The sequence below is a fragment of the Onychomys torridus genome, chromosome 3, assembly GCF_903995425.1.
Source record: "Onychomys torridus chromosome 3, mOncTor1.1, whole genome shotgun sequence".
Lineage (NCBI taxonomy): Eukaryota > Metazoa > Chordata > Mammalia > Rodentia > Cricetidae > Onychomys > Onychomys torridus.
In genome coordinates, this window is record NC_050445.1 from 143,433,435 (window position 1) to 143,458,232 (window position 24,798).

Here is a 24,798-nt window from a genome sequence, read left to right on the forward strand (position 1 = left end):
GTGACACGGTGGGAGCAGGTGCTGTCATAGTATTCAGGTAAATAAAGGCCCACTTAAAAAATGCCAAATTGAGATAAAAATCAAGGGTATAAGTCCATTGCAGCCAGCTGTACCCACATCACTCAGTTACGGAGACATTAAGACATTATTCAAATCGCTTTAACTCAAATCTGCATAGCCCTGAGGTCATCTTGCAAAGTGCGAATAGCGTATCAAAAAATACAAAGTTAGGGAGACAAAGTTTGACATGATGTCAATATGCAGGTCAAACTTGGAAGGTCATGTTGAGCATCTGTTCTGACAGAAAAACATCCGGTCCTTTGTGTACACATTGGTTTTATTGTAACAAAGCAACTTGTACACTTCAACATTTAAAATGAGCACTTTTCCTTCCAGTGAAAACCAAAAAAATAAAAATAAAAAAGTTAAAAATAAAGTTACAACAGAGAATGTCAATTCCAAATAAAACCCTACAGGTTCTACTGATTCTCCCATTGAGTGGCAAGGCTTAAGTCATTGTTAGGAGAGAATTTTATTTAAAAGCATCATCTTAAACTGCAAGGATGTCTGTTAAACATCACAATCAAACATGCCAAAGGAGAAGCCATGTTGTCACAATGCCCACTTACCCTCCCCAGACACCTCAACCCACTCTTGCTGACCTTCTATAACCCTCCCTTTTTTTTTCTTTTCATTAAACAAGAGAAAGTAGACAGATACATGTTGGTAAATGCTAACTACTTGTATTCACATAGAGACACAGTGTAATCTCTGAGCCCAATATACAGAGAAAGGAAAAAAGCTAGAATTCTATGCACTACTACACAGGGGCCTAGCACCTCCCAGCCTCCAGCAGAGACAAGGTGGCCAAAGGATTTTTCTTTTTTCCCACAGAGCACAGTGGTGGTGTTGAATCCACAGTTTGAGACAATAAAGGATAAAAATGAATTTAGAACAGAATAGTGGAGATTCTTTTCCTGTTGTATTTTGTTCAAGGTATTTCCCCCCAAATAGGTTGAGAAGAGACCTCAGAAACAGGGCTACTGAGCACAGGAGGGGTGGGGGAGGGGAATGACTGCAGCTTGCTCCCAGGGACTGGAGAAAATTAAAAAGAGGGTTGGAATCCATCAGTCTTCTGTGTTAGTCATCCTCGCCTTCATCCTCCTCTCCTTCCTCCCCTTCATCATCATCTTCATCTTCTTCACCTTCATCTTCATCCCCTTCCTCATCAATATCTTCCAAACCTCCTCCTCCTCCTCCTCCTCCTCCTCCTCCTCCTCCTCCTCCTCCTCCTCCTCCTCCTCCTCCTTTTGCTTCTTCTTCTTCAGCCTTTACTTCTTCATCATCCATATCAGGAACCAAATAGTACTGCAAGGGGCTTGGCCAAATATCATCTTTGATGACCTCTCCTAACTCATCTGCACCTGAGTCAGAATGGTCAGTGAACCAGGTGAAGAAGCTTTCTGGCTCTTCATGCTGCCTCTTCCTGCTGGCCTTACTCTGCATTTGACTTGAGCGTTTTGTCAAATCCTTTCCAGATTTCCATTTGATTTCAGTTGACTTTGAAGATGGGTCGCCACTCTCATTCAGATGAAATTCTTTGGAGAGAACTTTATTTTCAAAGTAAAGATTTTCATCAAAAATAAAAATCTATTCTGTAACCTGATTTAATGTCTTCAAATTCTGTCACTTCAACTCTGGTCAAGTAATGCAGAGCCTCTTCATCTTTCTCCCCAAGCAGTGCAGACACTTGTGGATGGTTGTTGACAAATGTTGTTACCCCAAAATTTGGGATTTTGGTCATCAATTCTGACCTCTTCTGAAAAAATTGTTGGCGGAGTTTGTTATATTTTTGTTCTACTTTCAAAATTTCCTCACTGGCTTGTTCATTAAGTCTGTCTATTTCATTTTGTACTTCGTCAATGTGTTTGATTGCTTCTTGCTGTTCTTTTTCTCCCTTCGGCAGGCAGGGAGAGGCCGACTTGGCCTCCAGCTTCGGGGCAGGGGCCAATTTGGGTTTCTTGGACTGAGGCAGGAGCGCAGATTGCAGTTTTGGGGCCATGGCATAAGGGAAGAGGCCAGGAACCAGAGGCCAGGGGTCCGATGCTCACAGCAGGAAGGAACTCGCAGGAACTTAAAATGTGTTTTCAAAGTATCATTAATCAAAGTGTTTTTTCTTATCCTTTTGGTAGGATAGCATTCCCACTTCAATGGGAATATTGGTCTTTCTGTGACATCATTCCCCTACTCTCGATATTGTTCAGGTGAATTAGCCATCCTGGGCTTCTTTTCAATTTACAGTGTGGTTTAGAACTTTTCACATCATAAAAATTAATTTAAAATGTCCTCACTCAATCCTGTGGCACCTTGTAATAACACATTATATTTTCTTCAAAGAAGAGAAATAAATTAAATGGGAAATTTCATAGATAGTTCATCATAATCAGCCTTTTTTTGATATATTGCTATAAAATCACCAATAACCTGACCATTGTGGTGGCACACAGCAGTGATTCCTGCTCTTGGGAGACTGAGGAAGAATTTAGAGTTGAGTACTATTCTCAGCTATGTAGGGAGTTTTAACTTAAAAAAAAAAATGATGATTGTGGTGATAAATAAACTTCTATTTTCCTCTTTGTTGTTAAAACAATAGACTGTGTTTAGTCTCCTCTTAAATGATCTGCAGTGTCTGTTATTTTTAACATTCCACAATTGCTTGCTGTTGGCTTCCCCACTATTTTGAGTTCACTCTCCCAATGTTCCAGATGCTTCTTTCTGCCAGAGCCCTGCTTCCACGTTCTCTGCTGCTCCTCCCTAGTAGCCTCCCGTTGGGCCCTCTTGTTCTTCAGGCCTTGTGGCTGGTACTCCCTGGATTCTCTCCATCCTAGTCTGTTTTGTTTCTCTAGATTTCTGGCTTTATATTTCCTCCCTTGGTGATCTGATTCGCTCATATCAAATTTTAATTTCTATTCGTATCACTGAAGTGATTTATTCATTTATCATGCCACTGATTACTACATATATATTTAGCCCAAAATTCTTACCCTGAACCCACATTCTTCAAATATATGTGATAATATATTATTTAGATAATATATATTTAGATAATTTTTGCATTTCACCTTACAGACCCTTGGACTCAGGCTGAATTTGTCACCCTATGGTTCTTCTTGTGGCTTCTACTGCAGGTCACGACAGCATCTACCACACCACATCTGACAGTACTTAGTCAATCTTGGACTGATATCTCTTTCCTGTCTCTTCGCAGGTAACCCAATGTGGTCCTTGAATCTCCTCCCCTCAATATCTACCCAACTAATTTCTTCTCCTCCTTCTTCCTCTTCTTCCTCAGTTGAGGAGTTGAGTACCTGAAGTTCTGATGAAACAACATATTAGCTCATCCAGGTCTGTGCATTCTCCTTCAGCCCTCCTCAGCATAGCCTAGAGATACTTCTAAGAACACACCATTTGTCTCTTTGTATCTTTTTTTCTCTCCCACTGATTTCATCCTAACTACAAAACAAAACTGAAACACTTCAGATGGACTGAAAGAGCCTCCTTAGCTCTGCAGGCCTGCTCCTCACAGCAGTAGTGTCCCCTCAGCTCTGCACCTCAGCTGTACTTACTGCACACTGTGCTCTGAAAACACAGAGTTCCTTAAAGCCCCCCCCCCCCCCCTTTCATAAGTATTTCTTTGTGGAACATCCTCAAGTCTGGACATTCCCGTTCCTGGTTCTTTATAATATAGAAAATCCTAAAATCCACTCAATGCAATAACCACTCTCTCGAGATCTTTCTAGATCTCCTTCAGCCCTCTAGACATAAATGGCCAGGCTTTCATGTGTCTCATGCACATGCTCCAACATAGTATATTATTATGCATACAGCTGAGTTGAGAACCAGCTTCCCTCATAGATCATAGCTCATAGCTCAGGGTCTGTTGTATTTGGCACTGTGTGGCCAGTCCTTTGCTCACCTGATCTGAATTTGTGGAAATTGTGTGTACAGTTATTTCTTTTATTTTTGATTTTCTATCTTCTTAACTACTTGCTATTTTTAGACAATCATGATTGTTATATGACTAACATTAAAATCTCAAAAAGGAAAAATCCACCTGCAGTATTTATTCCTGTTAGTTCAAGTGGAAAAGTTAAAAAAAAAATGCCCACTCATATTTATTGAATCCGAAATTGCCAGAAAAAAGAAATATGCTTTCTACTGCTATTTCTACAGCAGAGGTAGATCAGATATGTTTTCTTAAGATGTTTTTTGTGGCATTCCTCTAAACATTTGCATATCACAAGATGAAATCAACATATCACACAGGCAGGCTGAGGAGACCTTTTCCAGATGTTTGACTTGGAGTCACTTCCCTGTAACCTTCTCTCTCACTGTTCCATTTCTGCTTCTTACAAAGAGGCTGCCAAATGTTGTCCCCAGTGTTTCATCTTGCCCCACCTCTGTCTCCACCCTTTAATCTCGAGGTACTTATTTGTACACACTGTTCCTGCTTATGCAAAGGTGGAAAACAAAGTCGCACTTGGTCCTCTTGAAACCACAGCCCTGTGAGCTGGTTGCTCATGAGATTGGCTGGAAGGAGGCCTTTCGAACCCTGTCGGAAGCATCACCCACATCCTGCAGCATTTATCCTCCCTCCGGTAACCACTTAGCTCCAGGTCAAGGAAGCTGGAAAGCCCCAATATCCTTCAAATAGCTCTCTGGGTAGTTTAGTGGAAAGCAAGAAACCATACCAGTAGGCCTCAGGTGGACAATCTTTTATAAATAGAAGGTTTATGGAGGAAAAGGATGGACCCTGACAGTTATTTGATAAAAGAGAGCAGTACAAAAATATGTCCTGATTCACAGAAGTGAATAAACCCCGGGTCTGTTCACAAGGGAAAATAAATATATAGGAGACACAGCCAGAGATAAGTGCCGCTGGTGGAGACTGACACAAAAGTGCTAAACAGAACACTCTAGGAATTTTCAAAGGATGAAACGTTGAGAGAAACATTTTCAGAGTGTCTATCTTGGTCATTCTTTATACTCTTGGATGCATTGCAAACAAGCTTTATTACATCTATTCACTGTTAGCTGAAGTTAATATGAACAGATGTGCATAAAGTACTTAGATTAGTTAGAGTAATCCCAGGCACAGCATATACATTAATGCCTACCTCCCATCATTAATGCTTTATAAGCAATGAAACCAAAGCCCCAAGACACTAAAATCACGCAGTGATAAGTACCATACTTGGTATCAGAACCTGAACATAGGGCTTGCTATCTATCTGTACTACAGAATGGAGTTTTTGCTTTAGAACCATGTCATGTGTCTGCTGTAGAGCAGTCAGATATGGCCCCCATCTACTATGTGAACTATAAAAATGAGTGGAATGGGAAAATGCCACTCTATGGTAAGAAAATAGTAAAATATAAGATAAATCAAATGCCTTCTAAATATGATTCAATCATGTCAATCTTTTGAAATCAATAGAGCAAGGGGGCAGAATATGGTGATGCACGCTTATAATTCAGCTACTGGGGAGACAGAGATAGGAACGTTGCAAGTTTGAGGCCAGTGGGTGACTTCGTGAGATGTTGTCTCACATTGATTCAAAGGAATTCTAGAGCATAGCTCAGTGTTATTCTGTTGCCTATCATGAGGAAGACCCTACATTCAACCTAGGCACCCACAGAAAAGGCTTGAGGGGACTAGGAATTTGATGCAAGTGAATCTGAGCTCTCTATTTAGGTTACTAAATCACTGAATTTCAGACGTAAGAGGACACATTAGGAAGGATTTAATTCCACTGCCCTCGATATCACAGAGGATAAAACCAATATGTGATGATAACATGACTCCTCCAAGGTCTTTCTAGGCTCAAGATGCAGAAATTCTAACAAATACCCGAGTTAATTAGCCTGCTTGGAAATCTCTTCCTTAAAGTCAAGAGCTCAAAACTGACAACACCCCCCCTCCCCAAATATGGTTGTTTTTAACTAACCTAAATTTCCAAATCACATCACAGGTGACCATCCGCATGGACAACAACAAGCTGGCCTAACTTGGCCTTCCTACGAAAGGAAAAGGAAACAGATGTTGCTTTAAGGTGTATACAATCTCTTCTTTCCCTGCTACACCTAATCAGAAAATCCCTATCTTCTGCTGGCGAACTGCTAAACCAGCGATAGAATGTTAGAGAACCAGCCCCCTGAGTGTATTTCTATTTTCAAATGTTACATGTGTGCAGACAAGTTGTGGAAAGTGCAGTTACCCCTCACTGTAAGCACAGGAAGATCCCCTCCCTTCCCTCTGCCTTGAATATGCCTAGGAAAAGTGCCTCCTCTCAAGAATTTCTCCAGGGCTCTGGTCTGCTTGGACTCTAGGAGACAGAAGTAAGTACCTGAGTGTCTGGGCTCTGCCTGTCTGCTGACCATGGAAGCTCCCGAATACAGGCTGACGGTGGTGTCATCGTCATCGAGCATGTCCCTTGTGCTGCTGTATTTGGCCTGCATCCCGATTCCTGCAGAGCTGCGGGTGAGATGTGCTCAGATTGCTCCAGGCCGCTCCAGGTCTCCCGTCAGATACCTCAGGAAACCAGGCACTGGGAGGCATTCCTAATGGTCTCTCCTTGCAGGCTGCAGGGAAAGCCTCTGACTCCAGTTCCTGCATGGAGAGGCCCGGCCCCTCCCCTGTGAGCTTGTACTCAGAATGCCAAGTTAATCTGGCTGAGGGGAAATCGCCTGTGTTTTCTGGCTGGGCGGTCCCTGAACAGTAATTACAATATCTGCATTTTTTTTTCAGACCACGTGTGTATCTGTTTACAAGTCTTTCAGTTACAAGGTGGGGGATGACGAGCTCTCACAGTCGCACCCAGGGTCCTCTGACACTAAAGCATAATCAGAGCTGGACACGGCTTCTTACCCAGCATGCATCACAGGCTGATTACCTACCTGTACCTTTGGGGAAATTGAGAACACTCTTCCTCTGTCCAAGGGCAGAGTGCAAAACATCACTCACTGGAAGTCCGAGCAGCGGCCTCCTGACAGAATCTAATCGATTCGACTCTTTCATTTTACTCAAAAAGAAATTGAAAGCTATCTAAGTGAAGTGATTTCTTTAAAAGTCAGAAAGCTGCTTCGGGCCAGGTTAGCTCTGAAAGTTCTCTCCTGTTGTCAACTTCACCCTCTTTCTTCTTACAGTATCTGGACTTGATTGAACATTTTATAACACATCAGACACATTGTGGTCATGAGCAATCCCATGCTATATTTGCAGTCCCAAACTTGTGCAATTTTGGGAAGACAACTAGCAATGTGTGCCTACACTTGTTAAGTCAAGACAAGAAATGAGAAAATTGTCTCAGACAATGTCCAGCAGCTCCTCCAGCACCAGTACAGTTTAATTCTATTATTTGTCTGGCTTTTGTGTGGCAACAACAGAAAATCAGATAATGAATACACAATAAAAATTAATTTCTCATATTCTGGTTCAAGATCAAGGTGCTGACAAATACAGTGGTGAGATGAGGCATGCACCCTCTAAGGGCTATACTGTGGCCATCATATGGTGGAAGGAGTGATGTCGGGCCAGTAAACATTATATGTGTGTGTGTGTGTGTGTGTGTGTGTGTGTGTGTGAGAGAGAGAGAGAGAGAGAGAGAGAGAGAGAGAGAGAGAGGTAATGGCTGCCCAAGACAAGCACACTAAATACCAGGCAGTATTGAAACAGAGTTAAGTGAGCCAGAGCCTGTAAGAGACCATCAGAAACTACAGATTGTAAATTCACATGCATTTCAAGCTGTATGTTGTTCACCCTATTATTATAAATTTAAGATGACTAATAATGGGAATACTTTATTAAATAATGGCTTGTTAAAAAGTCAAAGGTAAAAAAAGTACGTCTGTTCCTTTGCATCAGGTTGAATATTTGAATGCTCTAGAGAGAAGGGGGCACTAAGAATTCTGAAGGTCAGCCGGGTGATGGTGGCACACGCCTTTAATCCCAGCACTCAGGAGGCAGAGCCAGGCGGATCTCTGTGAGCCAACCTGGGCTACCAAGTGAGTTCCAGGAAAGGCGCAAAGCTACACAGGGAAACCCTGTCTCAAAAAACAAAAAACAAAAAACAAAACAAAACAAAAAAGAAAGAAAAAGAGAATTCTGAAGGTCAAGTTATGTGTGAACTGCAGAGGAGATGAACTATTAAGAAGCTAGAATGTTAAAAATTACAGAGTAGCTATGGTAGTACATATCTGTAACCCCAGCATTCACGGGGCTGAGCAGGAGGGTCACAAGTTCCAAGTCAGCCTGTGAAATGTAGAGAGAAAAAGAAGGAAAGAAAGAGCAAAAGAAAGAAAGAATAAAAGGATGGGAGGGAGGAAAGAAGGAAGGAGGAGAGAATGAGCAGGGGAAGAGGGAGGCAAGGGTGAGGGATGTGTGAGAGGAGGAGAGAAATTACAAATAGAGCAGGAAAATAAGAGGAGATTCTGCGAATTGTGTTTCTCACGAAACAATAAAGCAGTAACCAGCACAGTTTGTCAAGTTGCAGTTGTTCGAGTAGATCCTTGCTAATGTTTGACCACCCATATTGACATTTGTACTATGTTCCTTAAGTATTTCCACAACAACGGCATTATTTTCTAAGCATGCTGTGCTGTAGGTTCAGAGTCTTTTGGATACAAAAGCCCCTGGCTCTTTTAAAGCTTATGTCCTATGGGGAAAATTCAACTACTGTAAATATTGAGGCAAATGTATAAAGAACCAAGGAGCTCAAGGAAGGTAATGGAAGAAGACTCATGATTTGAAATAGAGTGGCCAAAGGACGCCTCATTTACTTCAGAGGTGATGTGTGTGCAGCCACCATCTCAGGAGGCTCACTCAAAGAGGACAGAGAAATCACAGACACTGAGGCAGAAACATGCAGCTGGGGCTGAGACACCACAGAGAAGCCAGAAGCCTGACTGGAGAAGTGCAGATGGCAGAGACACCTCAAAGGATGAAGGAATTAGAACATACGAGGTCTCAAAGACAATTAAAACGGCTTTTTTTTGCTATTACATTTTGTTTTTACTCTGAAACAATGAGAGCTTTTAGTAGAGACATGGCATGACTGTATTTTAATTAAAAAAACCCTTTTTATAGATTCTTTTTGATTTCACATTATGCATCCCAATCCCATTCATCTCCATCCTCTGCCCTTGTAACCTCCCCCTTGTCAAATAAAATAATTTTTTAAGGGAAAAACAAAAACAAACAAAGTCTCATCATGGAAGCTGCAGTGTGACACAGTGAGTCACACAGTATACCCTTTAGTCCATACATCTTTACTTGTAAGTGTTCTTTGCAATGAGTCACTGGCCTGGTTCAAGGCCTCTGGCTTTCTGGTATCCCCTCCATCCTGCACCCTTACTGGGACTCCTCTTGGATATCCTGTTGTTGCCTTGAGTCATGGAGATTCTGCAGCTTTAGATCTTCAGGTCCGGCTCCTTCCATGCTCCAGCAGTTCATAGATGAGGTGAATATCAGGACGGGCCAACTCATAGCCCTGGTTCCGGGCTGGGTTGGTCAGCCTGCCAGCTTCCCTCATCATCACCACCAGTGTGAGCTCTCCAGCACTGTCCCCAGCTAGCTCATCCACTGCAGCAGTTTAACAAACCTACTCTGCTAAGTTTGAAACACATTGTGGGGGATAGAGACCAAAGATTAGGGACAACTGCCCAAATTATTGTGGTGTCCAAGGCAAATGAATGCAGGAGTCCCTCAGTAGATGTTTCTTCAAATTTAACTATCTGGAATTCATCCTTCAGACTTGAGTTCAGCTAGCAGCTGTTATCCCATTTCTGTCCCTTGGACAGATATGTGCGTTTCTGTTCATGTGTACATTAATATGTAAGTTCTCATGTAAACAGTCTGTCAGCATGCCAGGTAATAGTATACCCTGGACCACCCAGAGCAGTTTCCTTTCTATCATACCTCTGGTTCTACTTGATCCTTTACCTACACACTGGGGGATTTCTCAACTGCCTGATCCTAGTAAGAAAATCTTTATTTCAGCATCCAGATTTATTTTCTTTGATGATGATAGTTTCTTGAACTTACCTGTCCAAATCTAGGTACCCAGAAAGAGTCAAATGGAAACTAAAGTTAAAATATTTGCAAATTAGGCTGAGGAGGTGGCTCAGTAGATGCTCTGTAAGCATGAGAATCCAATTTTGATTCTCACTATTCACATAGAAGCTATTTGCAGTAGCCCACATCTGCAGTTCCAGAGCTGGGTGAGGGAGAGACAGGTGGATCTGGGAACTGGTTGGTTAGTCAGCATAAGGAGACAGTAAGACCACATCCCAACAAACAAGATAGTGGGGAGTGATAGCAGATGACACCAGATGTCAACTTCTGATCTCCAAGTGTGCACAGGTAAGTGAGTATACACGTGTACACACATGAGCTCATGTGTGCACACACACAACATTCACGTCTTTTCAGAACCTCATCCTGTGCTTTAACTAACTACTTGAGCCAATTAATAATACTTCTCTCAGATTTATCTTTGTCCCTCTCCAGTATTTTTAGACTTTGAGAATTCAAATTTGAATATTAAAAGATGAATGCAAACTTCACAAAACTGTTTCCTCCCCCCCCCCTCGGACTTTTCAAAATCTTCAAGAACACAAATTTATGCTTCAGTGTAGAAATACCTTGCATACATATCCCCTACCTAGTATCAAATTAGTCAACCATTTTGGGAGGCCAATTATGTCAGTGATTGCTACACGTAGGCAGGTTATTTAGAGGCCAAACATACTTGAATAAGCAGTTTTTCAATTGAGGTGAAAGTTACGTAAAACCAATCATTTTCAAGGGAACAATTCAGTGGACTTAGCACAGTTTCTGCCCACAGCTGCCCTCAGCCTGAGGAAGCTGCAAATGGCTCTCCAGCAACTTGGAAATTCACACTGGAAATGCGTGTGAATGCAGATGTTCAGAAGCTAACAGGAGAGACCCCACCAGGAAACAGAGTCAAATTCCAAACACACTTTTGTAAAGAAATGACTAAAGAATCAGTTGTGAACTGCAAAATAGTATATCATAAAAAGACAAAACATGTTCTGTGCTCCAAAACACTAATCCAAATTGGATGCTTTTAAAATATTCACTATCACATCCAATTTATCTTTCAAAATATAATATTTAAGGCGAATGCTTCCTGTAAGTGAAGCACCTCTATGATTTTATGTTACACCAGTTTCTGCTATCAGAGATATGGAAACTCTTTGGGTTATCTAGTTGAGGAAGAAGTTGGGGTCATTGCTTTTGAGTGATCATCATTTTAAGCATGATCATGTGGATGAAACTAACAGCTTTATTTATAGTGAAGATTTTTTCCCTCATTTCTTTACTTATCAGTTTAGAAGTACATTTTGCCTTTGTACTGCTAGACACTGCAAATCACACAAACACAGTGTATACTCCCATAACAATTTCTGAGTAGCATTCATATACATAGATACATACATATATGTGTATATATCTTACTAGTCCATTTAGTGTTACTGGTCTGTACATGTGTTTAGTGCTGACTGCTTGGGGTTCAGTAACCCATCAATCAGGAAGCTTGTTCCTAGAAAAAGCTCTTCTGCCTCTTTCAGCATCATTGATCACATGTAGTTCTTTATGTGGGAGATGGGACCTTGTGAAATGCCTACATCCATGTTGGCATATCAACTAAAGTTGTCATTATTCAGGTCTTGTTTAATGGATGAAGCTGACAGGAAGTCTCACCTTCATCTACGTTCTCAGTAGAAGTTAAAATTTAACAAGGTCTCATAGCATTTCTGCATTTACTCTGATTTTCAATATTCATCTTTCCTGTTTGATTGTTGTTGTTGTTGGTGGTGGTGGTGTTGGTGGTGGTGGTATGTGTGTGTCCCACCCTTACAGTCTCACATGTTTATCTCTTCTTCATCTCCATCCTTATATTTACAGCTGCTTCTCACAGATACTGAATGAGGAAATATTACAGATTTGATTGTAGACCTCTGACCCATGAATCCATACACAATTGTGCAGTAAGCTTTCCTGGGACGCTGTATCTCTGACTTGAAAACTGTTAAAAGAAAGTACAATGAGGCAATTAAAACAATCAAAGACCTAGGGAGACATTTAATGGAGCCAGAGAGTTTAAGGGCATTGGTAAAAAACAGTTTTGAGGCATCTAAACTATTAGAAAGGGAATCTTTAATTTAGATTGCATTAATACTTAAATGGTAATAGACTTGCCTTTATAATTAAGGTAAGGAAATGATTTTCCCCTAAGAATTGCTACTACTAACAGTTGCATAAAATAAAGAGCCATGACAATTAGTCACACTCAAGGAACATCATTGGGCCATAGCACAAAAGTCACCATCTGGTGTGCTTTTTACCTTGGATGGCTGCCTCTTCTTGACCCTGGGGTTGGTAAACTGACAAAACCTGCTCTAGAAATGATGGAGACTAAGATCAACCACCTTGATCCAAGCTGTGGGGAAGTTTTAACCAGTATTTTCCTAAAATTTCCCTGACATTCAAGTGGTTTCGGAGCATAGAGTAAGTTACTGCCAAGCTGGAATCCAAGGAGTAGTAACATTTTAAAATGTTAAGCCCATTTTGTGACTTACAGAGAATCATCTAATTTCATGGTTGCAGCTGGGAAAAAAATCAAGATGAATAAAGGCTGCAAGAGAGGAAGGAGTATGTTCTGTGGATTATTAATAAATTCATTTGGCTTGAATCAGTAGACGTGAGGTAGCTGAGCACTATTGATGTGATACTGGAGGGTTGGAGGAGCTTTTCATTCTCACCAATGCCTACAGGAAGCAGATCAAATGCTACTCTGTGAACTTCAAACTGATACAAGAAACCCTAAACAGTTCAAGAGGCGATGTTAATAATGAGCACTTGTCAAACACAATAAGGTGTTTAAGAAAACAAACCAACGTGAATGAAGCAGAGGAGAAAAATAAAACCTACATGGAGTTAGCAGGTACAGACCTTAAAACAACTGTGGATTCTAGGCGTTAATAGATAGCACTGAGGATATTGTAAGCAAAATAGGACTTGCAAATTGGTGACAGGAGTTGATTTGTAAAAGAACCAAGCTAAATTATAGACAACAAAATTTAAAGTGAGCTACAAGTGACAAAAAACAAGTAAACTGGAAAATTATGAGAAATAATCATAAAAAATAAGTACAATAAGAAGAAATAAAGAAAGAAAGAGAGATGGGAGGGAAAGAAGGAGGAAGAAGCAAGGAAGGAGGGAGGAAGGGAGGAAGAAGAAAAAGAAGGTAGAGAAGGAAGGTGATACCTAATAGGAAGATGCAACAATTTTACGTCTACATATGCCATTAATAAGGCTTCAAAATGTCAAGAAATGTAGGACCCATGCAGGTGTTTCCAACACAAATCCCTGCCCTGAAAGAGGGAATTGCCATCACATGAAGTTTGTTCTCTGATCACAGAGGAACGAAGCCTGAAGTCTAAAAGGACAAGTAGGAATGTTGGAAGCACAGGCATGTTTGTAAACTGAGACATTTATTTCTAAGTAACTCATGGATCAAAGGACAACTAACAATAGAAATCAGAAAGCATTCTGTGCCAAATGACCACAAAGCAAAAGTAAGACTGGAGATAAGGAGTTAAACATCCAATATAAGAAATTAGAGAATTCAATTTGGCACAAAAAATTAGACGGAAGGCAATAATAAATATGAGAATTGACATTAACCAAAGAAGTGATAAAAGAGAAAGGGGTATCAGTAAAATCAAAATATCTTTTAAAAAATTATTAAGTTGAATTAAATATATACTAATATTAATGGGAAAATGCATGCATATACATTGGTAGGGGATATAATTTTATATTTACAAATATTAAGAAAAAGATAAAGATGAATAGAAATTGCAAAGACTTCAGTACAAAATGAAGAACTATTTATAATAATATAAATATAAGTAAGATATGTTTAAAATTACATCATAAGATATGTCATTTCACACTGGCTGTGTGCAAAACACTTACGCTAATGATTTTACTTTTACAGCCTTTATGTCACCATTCTAAGGGAGAGCTACTCTTTCCATCCCCAGTTTTGAATAAAGAAAGTGGCACTCAAAGAAGTACACAGATTTGTCTAATGTCACATGTTTGGTGAGTAAGTTAATCTTTACCTGAGAGTGAGGTCTGACTTCGCAGCCCATGAATGCTCTTAGTCACAAGGCTGCAGTCAAAAGCAGCACCTTTCCTCACCTTGATCAGACTTAGTGAGGGAACTCATGAGTTGGCAGCACCAGGTGACCATCCCCTACAACCTTCTTCTACCCCTTTCTTTCCATTCCTATCTTCCTTTTTCCCTGTCCCTCCATCATGACTTGTCCTTTTTCTCATGTGTGACCAGGCAAGTAGGTTCTTGACTGCCTGGCAGACTTCCATGTGCCTCTGTAGAAACTTACGAGTTGGGAATGAATTGTGAGCCATCCTCCCAGAGCCACGGCCCTTCAGTCTGTCTACGGGAAAGGCCTATCCAAAATGAATTCATTCGGTGAGAAGATGTTTGGCTTTCAATGAACTCCTGCAGTGAAACAAAAATACACAAACACACACATCAGGGGGAACCTGAGACAAAGCTATAGGCATTCAGAGACAATGAATCCCTTTAAAGAAGGATGTAATGTAAGACGACAATCTAGAGAGGACTGTCAGTCTTTGAATATCATTGCATGCCTAGAGTGTTATACTTTCTCATTTTAGAGCCACTGCCAATTTTCCCATCAAGAATAGATTCATATTGTTAGTAGAGAATCTGGGCCAAGGTTGTTGGGTGGTGGGTCTTGCACTCCTTTAATCGCAGCACTTGGAAAGCAGAGCCAAGTGGATCTCTGTGGGTTCAAGGCCAGCCTGGTCTACAGAGTGAGTTCCAGGACAGGCTCCAAAGCTACAGGGAAACCCTGTCTCAAAACACCCACCCCCCAAAAAAAAGTGGGCTAAGGAGATGGTTCAGTGGGTAAGAGTGTTTGCTGAAAACACACAAGGACCTGGGTTTGAATTCCCAATATCCACGTAAAAATCAGGTGTATCCATGCATGCTGTGAACCCCTGTACTGTAGGGGATGAAGACAGGAGAATCCTGAAGCTAGCTTGTTGTGAGCCTAGCTCTTCAGGTTCAGTATACACACACACACACACACACACACACACACACACACACACACACACCACATATGCACACACATGCACATGCATACATATACATCTTGTATATTATTAAAGGACCAGTCTTAATATACTTCCCAGGGACTTAGAATAGAATCACAAACAGTGAGATTTATTTTCGGGAAATGAATCTAAGTACAACAAACTCTTTGTCCGTCTACTTTATTCCTCTGCGATAAAATCCTATGTACACAGCTACAGTTCTGTACTCAAGCCTAGTTCCTTTCTTGTTTGATTTGTCTCTACCTTTATCTGTTATTCCCTCTAAATTCTATTTTAATGCTCTCATCTTAGTTCTGCCTCATCTAGGTTCTTCTCATCTCATTTTTTACCCATTTGGTACTTTCCTGTCTGGCTCTTCCTCATCTTCCATCCTGACCTAGTCAAAAATCCTCTCCAGCCAAAAATCCTCAATATCCTCTCTTCGTTCTCCTTATACCTCAGTTCCCCTCAGTCTCTGAGGTGTTCAGTTATAAACCCAGGCCATAGCGATCCTCTGGCAGAGCAATGTCACCAGGCTTGAATTCTTACGGGGACATAAAGGCAGGTAAGAATTTTTTCTTAGGCAGTGGCTGTCAGGTTTTCTTTTACAACCCAAATGAGTACTAATGATCAGTTAGTCAAGAAAGGGATTTATGTGTTCAATCTACATTCCTAGAAGTGGTTAGGTAAGAAATTAGGAGTCTATTACTAAAGCTGTAAGGAAGGAGGGTTTTACCTTAAATTGCACAAGAAATAAAGCTATCCTCCTGATCTAGGAGATAGGTGTTGTTTCATTTGGCCTTGGATGCTTGATCGATATTTTAGATAAATACACTGTTAGGAGTACTTGGAAGCACGCATAGCGTTACAAGAAAATCGCTATAGGAACCAGCTAATATACATACAAAAGCTAAAATATCATCAAGACTTCTTAAGCCATGGCTTGACCTTTGGAGAAGTCCTTGACTTTTCCAAGTAGTAGCTTTTTGATAGTAGCTGAATTCCATTACATTTTCCTGTGGCTTGCAGCCCATACACACATATGCACACACACATACATCACACACACACACACACACACACACACACACACACACACATACACACCACATATCAACACAAACATGTATGCACATACATGCATTGCATATGTAGTGATATATTTTGTCCCCCAATATATTGTGTACCCTAATTAAACTTATTAGGGTCAGAGGACAGAACAGCCACTAGATTAGACACAGAGGCCAGACAGTGGTAGCACACACCTTTAATCCTATCACTTGAGAGGCAGAGATCCTTGAGTTCAAGGCCACACTAGGAACAGAGCCAGGCATGGTGACACCACCTTTAATCTCAGCACTTGAGATCTCATGTCTTTGCTTGGGAAGGATACACACTTTTTAATCCCAGGAAGTCATGGCAGGAAGCAGAAAGGTATATAAGGCATGAAAACCAGGAACTAGAAGCTTTTAAGCAGTTCAGCTAAGACCCTTCTGGGTGAGGACTCAGAGGCTTTCAATCAGAAGATAGGCTGAGAAGTGGGCAAGGTGAGCTTGGCTGTGGCTTTTTCTGTTTCTCTGATCTTTCAGCTTTTACCCCAATACCTGGCTTTGGGTATTTATTTATTTATTTATTTATTTATTTATTTATTTATTTATTTATCTATCTATCTATCTATCTATCTATCTCTTTATGGTTTTTTGAGACAGAGTTTCTCTATGTAGTTTTGGTGCTGGTCCTGGATCTTGCTCTGTAGACCAAGCTGGCCTTGAACTCATAGAGATCCACCTGGCTCTGCCTCCAGAGTGCTGGGACTAAAGGTGTGCACCACTGCCACCCGGCCTGGGTTTTTTTATTTTATTTTTAACATCTCTTAAGATTTGTGTTACATTCAGGCATACATACATATGCACTCACACACATACATCACACACACACACACACACACACACACACACACACACACACACACATGCTCATACAAGCCAAAGGGGCAAGATAGGCTTATTATATTAATATTCTGCCCCATTCAACAAACCTTACAAAACCCAGAGAGGTCCTGCTCCCTGGCTGTTTCATGGGAAATAAGCCTTTAGTTTTTGCACAGGTGGCAAATATAAATTCATACTAGCTTTGCCAAGAAGCACAATGCTGAGGGTGAGACTCAGAGCTTGGCAGGTGCCAGGTAAGCACTCTACCACCAATCTGCATCCCCAGCACTGCAGTGCATGTTTTATGAATAAATAATCCAGGTTTTAATGAAGACTTGAATTGGTTATAAAAAATTAGATGATCCTTTGCCAATTACAGGTTTGTATCAGAAGCCATGTGGGTTCCTAATATGATTCTTGTTCTTGGCTATATTACTGCTTTTGTTAACTTTAAAAGAGCTACAGCTATTGCTTATAGCATTACAGACCAATAAAATGGAGCAGTGAACATAGAGTGTATAGATTAGGACTATATTGTGGGATGCTTTCCATTGTTACCTTCTCACAGATCATTTGAATCAAGCTCTCGTATCAACATGGATGGTAAGTCTTCTCCTGTTTCTACAACATGCATGGTAAGTCCTCCTGTTTCTACAAAATTTCTTGTTAATGGGTACACCTCTCAACTCTCAGGTTATCTGTTATTAATATATGATGTTCAACTATTAACAACTGTTGTTTTTCTTTTCAACTACATACAGAATGGTTAGTTTTTAAACCTTTTTGCCACTTAGAAGGAATTTGAGTTCAATCTTAGCCACAAGTGAGTTCTAGGTCTGTCTGGGCTAAGATGGAAACCATGTCCCCAAATTAAAAACAAAATCGCCTTTCTTAGTATTCTGCAACAAACAAACAATTCATAAATGTAGGATTTCTTTCTTGATAATTAAAATGACAAGTGGGCAATTTTTCTCCTGTACTTCAACTTTGAAAATTGAAGTGCAAACATACAAAAATTAAGAGCCCTTACTACTATATTCAAACAATCATAAAGTTTTTAAAAAATTATTTGTTTTAACATTTTTATGTTTACTTATTTGTTTTCTGCACTTGTGTTGTGTGGTGTGCCACAGGACTCACGTGGATGTCAGAGGGCAATTCGTTATATGAGCTCTTGGGACAAAACTCAGGTCAAGTTTGGTGGCAAGTGCTACTTTGCAAGCCCTGAAATTGTTTATTTTAAAGTAAAATTTGATCCCTTTTCAAATTAATTAATTAAAAATAAAATAATGTATTATATACTTTACATGCCTATTGCATAATTTTGTAGTTACATGGAACATTGATGTTAACATTGTTAGTGCAAGAATCTCCTTGCTCTGCTGAACGTATGTTCACCACAGATAATTATAGCAGAAGTTTATGCTTACAAATTCTTTTGAGTTGTCTATCTTCAGTAGATGAGCACCTAGCTGGGAGCAGTGTCTCTTACTTCCTGCCCAGGAATCTATTGACATCTTAAATAGATAACAACTCTTCTCATGTATGATCCAATTAGGGGGGCAAGGCCCAGGAAAAAGTCCTGGAAAGAAAAGATAACATCATGAAGTCCACAGTGTCTTCTAATTGTCTACAGTGCAACTAATTCTAATTATTTAGTGTGTTTTCACAAATACCTGGTAATGAGTTTTCATTAACATATATTTCATTAACACATATTTCATTTCTGACTCAAATTAGAGAGTATTTTTACAGAATATATTAAAATCCCTTTGTTCATCTAAAAAATTAAAATTCGGGGCTGAAGTATTAAGTATTCGGGGTTCAGTGATTAAGAACATTGGCTGCTCTTTCAGAGGACCTGAGTTTGATTCCTAGTACCCCTGTGACACTTCGCAACCATTTACAACTTCAGTTCCAGGAGATCTGACACATTCTTTTGGCCTCTGAGGGTACCAGGCATTCAAGTGGTACACAAACATACATGCAAGCAAAACACTCATACACATTAAAAAATTAAGTTTAAAATCAGTTGAGTAATTACAGTGTTTAAATAGACAACTAGTTATCTCTTCCATTACTTCAAATTTTAGTCCCAGATTCATTTTCTCTACTGCTCCTCCCTAAAGCAAACACACTCAAAATCAATTGCTACACATAGTGGCTTCAGTTCACTTAATTCATCTTGTCAGTTAATTATGATCCAATCAGAAACATCGGCATTTGAATGCATTTGACCAGAGCTTTCAGTGATGTATGCCTAAGGTCCATTTCTTCTGCGTGTTCTTCTCAGTGTTTACACTCTTGTCTTCAGTGTCCCTTCCTCACTTTTCCCCTGACATTCCTTTTCCCTTATGTCTATCTTGTTCTAACAATATCACTGTAAAAGAACCAGTTCCCTGCAGGCACTGAACACTGCCTTTTCCTTTGCATAAAATTAAATCATATCCGGTAGGTCTTGACACACAGCCAGAGACAAAAGCAGTTACTGATCCTTTTTGCAAGGGCTGTAGACTTGTGATATCACTTTATCGGGTGTCTGACAGGATGTGTTATGCTAAGGAAATACTGTTAGGCATGTTTGCTTTGAATACACTGTTATTATGTGTAAACATATTCCCCACCCCATGCCTCAGCACCAGGAAATGAACCTCTGGAATCCAGGATTCCATTGCTCCATTAGTTCTGCCCTTGCCTGTAGTCTGGGATGCCTTGGAGGGAGCCACCTTCTCATCTAAAGATGATTTTGTAGGTTTGTGGTTCTCTTTATTTCTTGATGGGAAGTTTTCTTTCTCCTCTGGATTTTTCCCTGAATTGAATCTCCAAAATGCTTCATATTTCACAAACAATAATAGTGACAGAAAAAAGAAAGTCATTCTGTTGTGATTCAAAATTGAAATTCTAGCACCCATATTTTATGAAATCTCATAGGGATTATCTATGATTAATGATAAATCAGTGATAAATTACTGATATAAAGACAGAGTCTGATAGTTGATACATGGATAACCCATCAAATATATGAAAAGGAATAAGTAACTTCTGTGAAGAAATTAGCAAGAAGAAAATAACATAGATCTAACTGCAATTATAAGACTTGAAATAATAATAATTCAATGACAATAATACTCCACTTGTTTTCTTCTATTATTAAAAAGTGCAGCTCTTTGTGAATTATCCAGCATGTAATACATAGAATATTTTTGTACTAAATGATCATTTCACTAATTATGACCGATGAAGACTCTCTGAAGGTATCATACAACTGTATTGACACAGGATTTAAGAGACATAGAAACCTAAAGAGATCTATTCAGCCTTCACAAAATATCTGCTTAGTGCTTTTTAAGTGCCTCAGGCAATAGTTGATAGAGTCAAGAATTTTTTTATTAAGGTCATGTGTAAGATAATTTCCAAGAATCACAAGGCTCACAACATTACACACAACTCCTTTAATATAGCTATGTCCTAGGGAAGATAACGGCCTATTGTTTTTCCTTCTCCAGTTCTATAAGTTCCCCTCCACTAACTTGTCTTTTCAATTCCTCTTTTAAAAAAATTTAAGCTATCCATGTGGAATAGTAGATCAATATAGCTAAAAATATATGTTTTATTAGCTGATTATCTACCTTTCTAATCATGATCCCACCACTAATTTATAATGATGGAATGAATAGTCAATCTTCCATTCTCTCCATTCCCCTATAACTGAAATGGAAATTAATAGCAAGAAGTCAATGGGATTAATGTACAGATTGTCTGGGACTGTCATTAATCTCCTTCATCCATACTCACCCAGGACACCCAGGACTGCAGCAACTACTATTGCAACCAAGCACAGGATTCCCAAAACCACCACAATGAGACGCCAAGGAGGAGATGGAACCTGACTTCCTAAAAGCCAGAGAGATGAGAAAGAAAGTGAGGAAAGTCTTTGGAGCCCTTTAATCGCTTAGCACATTGAAATGGGGATAGTTCTAAAGGGATCACCAGCCACTAGAGTCTAATCTTGTAGTATGAGTCTTTATTGTCCCCCAGCTTCATGATGTCTCTTCTACAGTTGTGTTATCATCCTTTAGCATCCTGTATATAATATACTGCTTCTATTTTAAGATCTTTCTCCTGATAATGGGACATTTTCATCTAGCATATATTTTCCATCACTAATATACCAACAGCTAGTTTTCAAAAATTCAAATTAAAACTGGGTGGTGGTGACACATGCCTGTAATCCCAGCAATCAAGAGGCAGAACCAGGCGAATTTCTGTAAGTTCACGGCCAGCCCGGTCTATACAGAGTGAGATCCAGGACAGGCACCAAAGCTACACAGAGAAACCCTGTCTCAAAAAACTTAAAAAAAAAATCAAATTAATCTCTTCCCACTAAAGTATATTAGATCTGTGATTTAAAACTCTGTGATATCAGGCTATGCCTTCTGTCTGTGCACTCCTCAAACGCAGGTTCACATGCTATTCTTTAGGCCTAGATGTTATTCATTCCCTGAAATCCTACTTGTTCATAGAGTGAACAGCTTTTTGTAGGAGAAATAGAATCAGCTATTAAGGGTAGCTTTCTTATTTCATTTACTTGGTGCACTATTTGGACAAATTATTTTCTCCATCCCTTTCTTTCTAATTTTTTGTTTACATTAGTGAAACTGGGTCAATAACAACTTAAAATACTGTTGTTGGAAGTAAGTGATCTAAAAATGCACAGAAACACCCTTTGCAGCAATTGTGAGCACATAAGCCTTGCCCCATCCTTCACTCAAATTTTCTACCATTTTCCAAGCAAATTGCACAAGAAAGGAATTGTGTAAGTGGTTATAAGAGGAAAATAATTGCATAATGTGAACACCACAAAGCAGAAGAAAGCAAATTGTGATGTCAGGGCCTGTGAGTCACTGCTTCCTCAGTGTTAACAGTGAACTGATTTTATATTAAGCTTACCACACCAGCAGCACAAGCCCAAGTAACAGAGATGCCCAATAGGAAGGAGACTCAGAAAGAGAGTACAACACTCACCCCATGAGGAGAGAGATCTTTTACCATCCTGTATATCTTGTACTATTTCCATTTTAAGATCTATCTCCTGCTAATGGGACATTTTTTTTAATCTAGCATATGTTTTCTGTCACTGATAAATCAACTAGTTTTTAAAAATTCAAATTAGTCTCTCCTCACAAAAGTTTATCAGATTTGAGATTTAAAACTCTGTGACTCCTGGCTGCTCTTTGGGTTTAACTGAAGATGTATTCATTTTTATTTGACATGAAATCCTCTATGATTTCATCTCCCAACCCTTTGGCACTATATATTGTAAGATTGTATAGGTTCATTTACACTATTTCAAGTTTCCTAGTCACCTTAAAACCTACTATGAGACAAGCAACAAGCAATTCACTAAAATTCATTCATCTTTGTCTACCACTCATTTGTTACCAGCCCCACCTCCTATATAAAGCATTTGTGACTGTAGAGCGGAGGAGTCCTGTTTCCTACTGCAAATTAAAGGCAGTCTATGGAAGTTGTTGAGTAGTTTCCAGAAAAAGAAATCTGATGGACATCCAAGGGATCTGTGATGACTTCCAGCAGCCTTTAAAACTATATACCAATATATACACCAGTAGGAAGTTCTACAAATCAACAGGCTCTCCAGGTCTCTACTTTTGTTGATAAAAATGAAGGTTCTATAAGTAGAAAGAAAATGATTACCTTTCTCTGGTCCTACAGGTCTTTTGTGGATGCCTTGAGACCCGAAGTCTAATTGAGTATATCCATCTTCATCCAGATTCTCTAGATGAGAATGATATTCCATTGTTTCATAGGGCCTTGGATTGGCAGAGAACTTGAATGTTCCTTGCAAAGAAATAACTGCCAGGGTAAGGCTCTCTAAACCAAACTCTGAAACAGCTCTTTGCTGAGGTTTATGGAGCTCAGCTTAAGTAGTCTATCCAGTGCCCAAAGCAGGAAATGAAAACCACATTGGAGTAATTTCCCATTTTTTGCCTTTAGATCCTGTTTTTGAGGCTGTAAGTTCTGAAGAAAGACAAAATGTTGTATAGCACATGGTTGTTGTTCCAGATCAATTCTATGACTGATACATAGATTGGTGTCTTAAGAGGCTTTAGTTGAACTCTCCATGAGTTGTTATGATTAATTGATGTGGCCCACATAAACTGTTAAGCAGTTTTGGTACCTTGTGTTCACCATTGGCTTGTTAGAATTCTGCTTGCGTGCACACATCTGTGCATGTGTGCGTTCTGTAAATGTATATTAAATGCTTCTCAACTGGAGGAACTGGCAATGCTTGCAGAATTATCTACAAAGAAACTCATTGACTAATGGAGGAAACCACAGGCAAGTATCAAAAGCACATTACTCCAGCAACAGACAGCAAACAATTCTCTCTGAAGCTTGTCATGGATTAAAAATATATAGGAGTAAGTATTTATTGGTAGCTACTCTGCCTTAGGTACTACACAGCACACATGCTTTCTCATTTAATCTCAGAGCTCTAATAATTCTATGCAAGCATGTGTTAGTTCTACTATCTTCAAATGAGGAGAAAAAGACATGGATACTCAGACAATGGGACTTTTAAAGCTAGAACAAGGAACTGGAACAAAGTCGACTCTGTCTTTAAGGGTTGGAATTGCTTTCTGCTGAACTGGCTTTGTTCTTCTGGACTCATACAATGCAAGTACTAGTTGAGGGACAATCTAAGACTGAAACATAAAGCCAAATGTCTGGAAATGTCTCTTTCTCTCTTCCAACTCACAGGTTAACCCAAAGTGATCCAATTAGTACAGTTTGGAAACTGATTTCCATCACTTGCTGACTGCTATAGGTCAACAAGGAGAACATCAAAGTAATGAGGACAGATTTAACTTGAGGATTACTGTTGCAAAGGAGAAGGTCCAATGTGAGCTGAAGGCAGAGTCCACAGAACAAAATTAGAATCCTTTCCAAGGCTGAAGTGTGCTAATGAAAAGAAGCTGTGGTGGTGAAGGTGTAGTCAGAGTGAGTCTTCATCCGGGCTTGTCCATTAACAATCATTAAACCAAGAAGCTTCTCTCATCTTTATGACGTGAGACCTTGAAGTAATGTGTGCACCTCCAACTCCCAGAGACCATGAGGGAAATCAAGGGTGATGGCTCTGGATGTTTACCCTCAAGGAAACTGTTCAGGGCAGTGGAGTTATTACACCAAGGTCAGAGAAAAGATAATGTACTGCAAATTCCAAATATAACTGCTATAAGAGTGGATTTACCTACCACCCACTGCCAAGTTGTTTTTTTTTTTTTGTTGTTGTTGTTTTGTTTTTTGTTTTGTTTTTTGTTTTTTTTTGCTTTGTTTTGTGTCTTGAGACAGGATCTCAAACATTCATCATTCTTCCTGATCACAAGACAACAAACTCAGCTCTGACTTAAGAAGCTAGTAGCAACACCACCAGAATCAAGCTTGCTTGTGTAGCTACTTCAAACTACTGGACCCATCAGTCCTTAGGAATAAAGCCCAAAGTTAGTTGGAAGTCATGGTGAGTCTGCCAGGTGTACTGGTGAAGTGAGGAACAGCCATTGTATGATAATAAGTATGTTCTTCTCGAGGTCTAACAAGGATGGAGAT

At 39.7% G+C, this 24,798-nt stretch overlaps 2 protein-coding genes and 1 pseudogene across 5 annotated transcripts in view; all 3 read right to left on the bottom strand.

Moving 5' to 3' along the window:
- The window catches only part of Clec1a (C-type lectin domain family 1 member A), a 32,710-nt gene extending 26,029 nt beyond the window's left edge, over positions 1-6,681 (bottom strand). For both annotated transcript variants that reach the window (XM_036181691.1, XM_036181692.1), the window contains exon 1: positions 6,408-6,681. In XM_036181691.1, coding sequence (XP_036037584.1) covers positions 6,408-6,519 — 112 coding nt within the window. In that variant the 5' untranslated portion in view covers positions 6,520-6,681. The remainder of the gene's footprint in view (positions 1-6,407) is intronic.
- Positions 1,123-2,062, bottom strand: LOC118579902 (annotated as a pseudogene).
- A 5,302-nt stretch (positions 6,682-11,983) lies between the features above and the next one.
- On the bottom strand, positions 11,984-22,987 carry Clec7a (C-type lectin domain containing 7A). 3 transcript variants are annotated; one of them, XM_036182932.1, is made up of 6 exons: positions 22,885-22,987; positions 20,965-21,063; positions 19,865-19,999; positions 18,600-18,751; positions 14,497-14,615; positions 11,984-12,110 (listed from the first exon to the last, which is right to left on the bottom strand). In XM_036182932.1, the coding sequence occupies exons 1-6, from the start codon at positions 22,985-22,987 to the stop codon at positions 11,984-11,986; spliced, it is 735 nt and encodes a 244-aa protein (XP_036038825.1). The 3 variants fall into 3 exon arrangements, with proteins under 3 accessions (XP_036038825.1, XP_036038827.1, XP_036038828.1); XM_036182934.1 differs by having other exon boundaries at positions 19,865-19,990; positions 20,956-21,063; XM_036182935.1 differs by lacking the exon at positions 19,865-19,999.
- Positions 22,988-24,798: the final 1,811 nt, after the last annotated feature.

Bases quoted from the DNA above. Each gene is read 5' to 3' on its own strand.
- Clec7a (XM_036182932.1), bottom strand. From the start codon at position 22,987: ATGGAATATCATTCTCATCTAGAGAATCTGGATGAAGATGGATATACT. The intron at 14,616-18,599 runs GTAAGCATAAAC...GTTTCACTGCAG, and splicing joins TAGACAACTCAAAAGAATTT to GAGTTCATTGAAAGCCAAAC. The intron at 12,111-14,496 runs GTAAGTTTCTAC...TTCTTTTAACAG, and splicing joins TCACAATTCATTCCCAACTC to TTTTCAAGTCAGAGATACAG.